The 7,160-nt window shown below is 52.1% G+C and overlaps 1 protein-coding gene across 1 annotated transcript in view; it reads left to right on the top strand.

Moving 5' to 3' along the window:
- The window catches only part of LOC108542717 (E3 ubiquitin-protein ligase LRSAM1-like), a 6,490-nt gene extending 3,262 nt beyond the window's left edge, over nucleotides 1-3,228 (top strand). The window contains exons 3-4 of the mRNA XM_017892835.1: nucleotides 1,799-1,883; nucleotides 2,784-3,228. Coding sequence (XP_017748324.1) covers nucleotides 1,799-1,883; nucleotides 2,784-2,974 — 276 coding nt within the window. The 3' untranslated portion in view covers nucleotides 2,975-3,228. The remainder of the gene's footprint in view (nucleotides 1-1,798; nucleotides 1,884-2,783) is intronic.
- The last annotated feature ends 3,932 nt before the right edge of the window (nucleotides 3,229-7,160 follow it).

Raw genomic sequence — 7,160 nt, 5'->3', positions numbered from 1 at the left:
TTCACCGTGTTAGCCAGGATGGTCTCGATCTCCTGACCTCGTGATCCACCCGTCTCGGCCTCCCAAAGTGCTGGGATTACAGGCTTGAGCCACCGCGCCCGGCCAATTTTTGTATTTTCAGTAGAGATAGGTTTTCACCATGTTGGCCAGGCTGACCTCAAACTCCTGGCCTCAGGTGATCCACCCGCCTTGGCCTCCCAAAGTGCTGGAATTACAGGTGTGAGCCACTGCACCTGGCCAGTAGGTGTATTTTTATAGAATTGCTGCGTTCACTAATTTGGAGCTTTTGGATACCTGATAGTAACTCATAACATCCTTTGGTTCATCAAATATTCATCTTCTCATTATTTTTAATGGCTACTTAGCTTTCCCTTGTGTCTTTTTTTTTCCCCCCCGAGATGGAGTCTTGCTCTGTCACCAGGCTGGAGTGCAATGGCGTGATCTTGGCTCACTGCAATCTTCACCTCCCGGGTTCAAGCAATTCCCCTGCCTCAGCCTCCTGAGTAGCTGGAATTACAGGCACATACCACCACGCCCAGCTAATTTTTTGTATTTTAGTAGAGAAGGGGTTTCACCATGTTGCCAGGATGGTCTCGATCTCCTGACCTCGTGATCTACCCACCTTAGCCTCCCACAGTGCTGGGATTACAGGCGTGAGCCCAGCCCCTATTGCATCTATTTTTAATGGTTACTTAGTGTTTCATCCTGTTGGCCTCGGTCACCTCAAGGTGCTACCTTCTGGAGGGAGTACAGCTTTGGAATCCAACAAGCCCAGGTTCTGTCTCAGCACCACTACCAGCCTGAGGCCTTGGGTGGATCATACAGCCTTGGGGCAGCCAGGTTTCCTTTTCCTTAATGCGGGGGGAGGATGTGAGGGCGATCTGGCTGCGACATCTGTCACCCCATTGATCGCCAGGGTTGATTCGGCTGATCTGGCTGGCTAGGCGGGTGTCCCCTTCCTCCCTCACCGCTCCATGTGCGTCCCTCCCGAAGCTGCGCGCTCGGTCGAAGAGGACGACCATCCCCGCTAGAGGAGGACCGGTCTTCGGTCAAGGGTATACAAGTAGCTGCGCTCCCCTGCTAGAACCTCCAAACAAGCTCTCAAGGTCCTTAATGAGGGGGAAACTAGAGCCTCCTGTGCTGCCTCCCCAGATCCCGGAGTCTGTAGTCCCCTTTTCCCTCCCTCCCTAATGGTGGGACAGTTACTGAGCATTTTGTGGTCGGTATAAGTGCTGGAACGTCAGCCAGAAGGGGTTCAAGGCCTGGCTGTGCTGTCCTGAGCACATGACTTCACTACCCTGAGCTTCAGTTTTTTCCTATCTCCAGCAGAAACTTAAGAATTTCTGTCTTCCTCAAGGGCCAGCAGGGGGAGATAAGGGCTTGTGCGTGTAGTGCCTGGGTGCCCTGACCTGGCAGGGCGAGGTGTGCAGGGGTCATCACTGTGGTCTGTGTGTGGGTTCTCACATCATCTCTTCCTCTTTAGTTTTTTTTTTTTTTTTAAGATGGAGTATCGCTCTGTTGCCCAGGCCGGAGTGCAATGGCACCATCTCAGCTCACTGCAACCTCCGTCTCCTGGGTTCAAGCGATTCTCCTGCCTCAGCCTCCCGAGTAGCTGGGACTACAGGCGTGTGCCATCATGCCCAGCTAATTTTTGTATTTTCAATAGAGATGGGGTTTCACTATGTTGGCCAGGCTGGTCTTGAACTCCTGACCTTGTGCTCCACCTGCCTCCGCCTCCCGAAGTGCTGGGATTACAGGCATGAGCCACTGTGCCCGGCCACCTCTTCCTTTTTCTTAGGTCTTAAACGTGGAAAGGAATCAACTGATGCAGCTCCCGCGTTCCATTGGGAACCTGACCCAGCTCCAGACTCTCAATGTTAAAGGTAAGGACCAAGAAGCCGTGTCCGTGTGACCCTCCATCAGCTCTGGGCCATTCTGGCCGGGATCCACAGGCTGCCCCGCCCTGGAGCCATTGAACGGGAAGGCAGCCAGTCTCCAGGGGTCGCTGTAAATGGACTGACTCCTGCTGGGTCAGCTGTCTCCATGGTAACCAGAGAGAGGCTGTCGGGAGCATTCCTGTGGCTCCTCGGAGCCAGGGCTGTGTGGCTGCAGTAAGGTTCTGAGCAGCGCTTCTATCTCCAGCGACACAACAAGCCTCCTGAGGAGTCCACGGGGCAGGCTGAGGGCAGTGGTACCATCCCCAGTTTACACATGAGGAAAACAAGGCCCAGGAAATCGAATGTGACTTGCTCAAGAGCACCCAGTGGGATGGTGACAGAGCCAAGACTACTGCATAGGTGCCTTACCCGCAGGCGCGCTCTGCTCGCCACACCCAGCTCTCTCCCTTCTCCTCGTTGTCCTTAAGCACTTCCTGCACAGAGTGCCTCCATTTATCGACTGTAACATATGAGTAATGAGAACAACAGTGGCACCCCATTGCTCAGTCATTACAGCGTGAGGGGCCGTGTGCAGAGGACCTCACACATCATCTACCTGAACCTCCAATCTCCCCATGTTCTTATAAGGCTGGGTAGCAGTGTTGTCCCCATTTTCCAAGTGAGAAAACTGGCACAGGGAGGCAAAGCCAGTTGTCTAAAGTCTCGTGGCTAGTAGTTGGTGGAGTGGGGACTTGAACCGGAACTCCACCTTCTTGATCCTTCGAAACCTCAGGACCTAGGACCTGATGTGTGCCCCAGAGGCCAGAGTGGCTCCCAGCGGGCATCAGGCAGGAAGCTCGTGATGGAAATTTGGGGTGTTGAGCTGTGCTATTGGGGTCTCCGCAGACAACAAGCTGAAGGAGCTTCCAGACACCCTGGGGGAGCTTCGAAGCCTGCGTACCCTCAACATCAGTGGAAACGAGATCCAGAGGTTGCCGCAGATGCTGGCTCACGTTCGAACCCTGGAGGTAAAGGGGAAGCTGTTTTTGCCTGGGGTGCTCTCTGGCCTGCCCACCTCCCCTCTCCCACATTACTGAGTGCCTGCCCTGATCTCACAGTGCCAGGATCACAGAGATCACAAGGCATGGTCCTTGGAAGCTTGTAGAGAGGCCAACATGTGAACATTCGTAATTATATGACTTTTGCTGCCATAATAGAGGCAGAAAAATGTACATTAAGAAAGAAGAAGAAAGAAAGCTGAATCCAGAAGAGCCTGACACTTTAAGAAAGTTGTTGGTGGGGGAACAACACACACTGAGGCCTGTCAGAGCAGGGTTGTGGGCAGACCATCAGGAAGAAAAGATAATGAATGCTGGGCTTAATACCTGGGTGATGGGATGATCTGTGCAGCAAACCACCATGGCACATGTTTACCTTTGTAACAAAACTGCACATCCTGCACATGTACCCCTGAACTTAAAATAAAAGTTGCAGGAGGAAAAAAAAAAAAGTTGTGATATTCAAACCAGACCTTGAAGGAGGAATAAGATTTCTGGGCTGGGTGCCATGGCTCACGCCTGTAATCCCAGCACTTTGGGAGGCCAAAGTGGGTGGATCACTTGAGGTTAGGAGTTCGAGACCAGCCTGGCCAACATGGTGAAACCCTGTCCCTACTAAAAATACAAAAAATTATCCAGGCATGGTGGCGCACACCTGTAATCCCAGCTACTCGGGGGAGGCTGAGACAGGAGAATTGCTTGAACCCAGGAGGCGGCAATTGCAGTGAGCCGAGATTGCTCAGTTGCACTCCAGCCTGGGCAACAAAGCAAGACTTTATCTCCAAAAAAAAAAAAAGATTCTGAGCAGACCTAGATAACGGGCAGCCCAGGTGCAGGAGGCAGGTGGTGGCAAGCACAGGTTGTCTCAGGGAGGGGCGGGGAAGTGATGTGGTTGGAAGCTGCTAAGCCTGTGTGATACGGGGCCCAGAAAGCTGGGGGGGAGAGAAGGAGGTAGGAAGCCGTCGGGATGGGGTTTCAGAATTACCCAGGCCAGGGGAGTTCTACAGGCTAGAAGTCCAAGATCAAGGTGTTGGCAGGGCTGGTGACTTCTGAGGCCTCTCTCCTTGGCTCGGAGGTGCTGTCTTCCCTCCCTGTGTCTTCACCTCATCTTCTCTGTGTACATGTCCGTGTCCAAATTTCCTCCTCTTAGAAGCACACCAGTCATATTGGATTAGGGCCCAGCCTAATTATCCCCTTTTAACTTAATTACCTCCTTAAAGATGCTGTCTCCACCTACAGCCACATTCTGAGGGACGGGGAATTAGGATTTCCACATAGGAACTTGGGAGGGGGACATAGTTCAGCCCATGACAGACACTGACGGGGCCGCTGCTCAGGGAAGGTGGCTCTCACAGTCGTGCTGATGAGGTGGCTCACCTTCATCTGGGGCTTTCTAAAACTGGGCATAACCTGGAATCATCATAGAACTCTTGTGAGGCAGATACTATTGTGCTACTTTGTAGATGAAGAAACCGAGGCACAGGCAGTTTAAGAAACTTGCGCAAGGGCCACGCAGTCACTGACAGCAGAGATGGTTGTAAACCAGGCCATCTGAAGCTGATGCCTGTGCTCCCCACCTCTGAACAACTCGGCTTCTGGAACAGGGACTTCTCCATTCATGGTGGCACGCAGTCTGGCCAGCATTCCGGAGGGGCCTGGAGTTGACCCACTCTCAGCCAGCCCAGCCTGCCGAGTGTGTGGGTGAGCACAGAGACAGCAGAGGAAGGACTGACCTTAGCAGCTGGGGCCCTCCTGCCTGAGGAAGGGCCGGCTGGGGAGACGGGCCAACATGGCTTGTCCTCTCTGCTGCCCACTGGAACTTTCTGCAATGATGGAAATGTTCAGTGACTGTGCTGTCCAGAGCAGCAGCTGCTGGCCACGTGTATCTATCGAGCACCTGGAATGTGGCTTGTGTGTACAGCCAGGAACTAAAAGTTTGATTTTGTTGAATTTTAGTTAATTTCTATTTAAATGGCCGTGGGTCCTTAGTGGCTCCCATTTTAGACAACACAGCTCAGAGCACGTTCCTAATCCTGAAGCCATCCTCGACATCTAGTAGGAGTTCTGGACACTTCATTGTTTTTCTTCTTTGAGACAGGGCCTCATGCTGTCACCCAGGCTGAAGTGCAGTGACTCAGTCATAGCTCACTGCAGCCTCAAACTCCTGGGCTCCAGAGATCCTCCTCCTCGGCCTCCCAAGAAATTGGAACCACAGGTGTACCCCATCACACTTGACTAATTTTTTTATTTTTCGTAGAGATGAGGTCCCACTATGTTGCCCAGGCTGGTCTCGAAGTCCTGGGCTCAAGCAATCTTCCCGCCTGGCCTCCCAAGTGGGTGGGATTACAGGCGTGAGCCACCGCACCCAACCTAGACACTTCATTTTTTTTTTTTTTTTTTGAGACGGAGTCTCGCTCTGTCGCCCGGGCTGGAGTGCAGTGGCCGGATCTCAGCTCACTGCAAGCTCCGCCTCCCGGGTTTACGCCATTCTCCTGCCTCAGCCTCCCGAGTAGCTGGGACTACAGGCACCCGCCACCTCGCCCGGCTAGTTTTTTGTATTTTTTTAGTAGAGATGGGGTTTCACCGTGTTAGCCAGGATGGTCTCGATCTCGTGACCTCGTGATCCGCCCGTCTCGGCCTCCCAAAGTGCTGGGATTACAGGCTTGAGCCACCGCGCCCGGCCGACACTTCATTTTATTTTGATTCCATAAAAAAAAGATCTTTTGAGTTTCTTGGTGGCAACTCGGACAAACCTTCTTTTAGGGCGAGATAACCATTCTGAGTTCAGGCCGTACTGTGGGCAAGATCTTCTTCAGGTGTCACCCATGCCGCAAACCAAACAGCTCACCGGGTCGGTAATACTGCCTGTTTGGCTATGAGGGGACCACAGCCCCGGGACACTAAGGGTCCTGATCAAGCAAACACACGGCCAGCATGCAATGGGCCAGGATCTGAAGCCACAGTGGTGTCTGTGGCACAGCAGTGTCCAGTCACTGCTCCTGCCGCCCACTATGAGAATGCTCTATCATCTGTGCAGCTAACATGGCCACCCTGGCTACTTGTAGCTGCTGGGCCCTTGAAATGTGGTGACTGCAACCAACCAACCATGGACCCAAACTTTAAATCAGATTTATTTTCAGTTAATTAAAATGTAACCGTAAATGGCCACACGTGGCTTGTAGCCAGCATCCTGGTATAGCCCAGAGTCCGTGCCCTTAAGCCACCTCGCTTTACTGATGGTGACTAAGAGCACCCATGTGGGGTTTATTTGCTTCCTGGTATGGGGGTTTCTGCTGTTGGGCCCTCAGCATCTGGGCGGTCAGTTCCTCTTCCCTGGGGCAGTCTCCCACTCCCCTGTGCAAAGCACGTTCACTCAACACCCACCATGTGAGGGCTGGGCTGGCCAGGGCTGGGGCACCTGAGCCACCCTTCCCACCCAGCCACTTGTGCTACAGCAAAATCAGAGCTTCCCAGGCCTTCTCCTTTTCCAGAACTCCCCTGATACCCAGGCATAGAGGATATCAGTGCCTGCCAGCACTCGGTGGGATCAGAGGGCCTATGGGAAGTCAGAGTTTGGCAGGGGGAGGTCTGGGTCCAACACAGCTCACAGCGTGGATGGAGCAGTTCTGTGGCTGTGAGCTGAGGCCCCTGCTTCCTGGGCTTCATAAACACGGAAGCATCTGCATGTGTGTGCAGATAAACATTTGTCATTACAGAATTTAAAATTCATACTGTATATTGTAAAAAAAAAAAAAATGCAAATATTAAGAAACATTTCTGCCAGGCATAGTGGCTCAAGCTTGTAATCCTAGCACTTTGGGAGGACGAGGTGGGTGGATCACTTGAGGTCAGGAGTTCAAGACCAGCCTGGCCAACATGGTGAAACCCCATCTCTACTAAAAATACAAAAATTAGCTGGGTGTGGTGGTACGCGCCTATAGTTCCAGCTGCTCAGGAGGCTGAGGCAGGAGAATTGCTTGAACTGGGAAGGCAGAGGTTGTAGTGAGCCAAGATCACACCACTGCACTCCAGCCTGGGCCACAGAGCAAGACTTTGTTTCAAAAAATAGTAATAATAGTAGCATTTCATGTAGATAGTAACCGAGAATCTCCTTTTCGAGGAAACCACTTTGAGTTTGATATATATTCCTCCAATTTTTTTCTATAAAATATTAATGTGAAAGTGTATGAATGTATTATCTAACAAAGGAAGAATCATATATATA

This window comes from Rhinopithecus bieti, unplaced genomic scaffold (genome assembly GCF_001698545.2).
Source record: "Rhinopithecus bieti isolate Rb0 unplaced genomic scaffold, ASM169854v2 scaffold_22745, whole genome shotgun sequence".
NCBI classification, from domain to species: domain Eukaryota; kingdom Metazoa; phylum Chordata; class Mammalia; order Primates; family Cercopithecidae; genus Rhinopithecus; species Rhinopithecus bieti.
The sequence above is the reverse complement of the archived record's forward strand: the minus strand, read 5'-3'. Positions and strand labels throughout refer to the sequence as shown.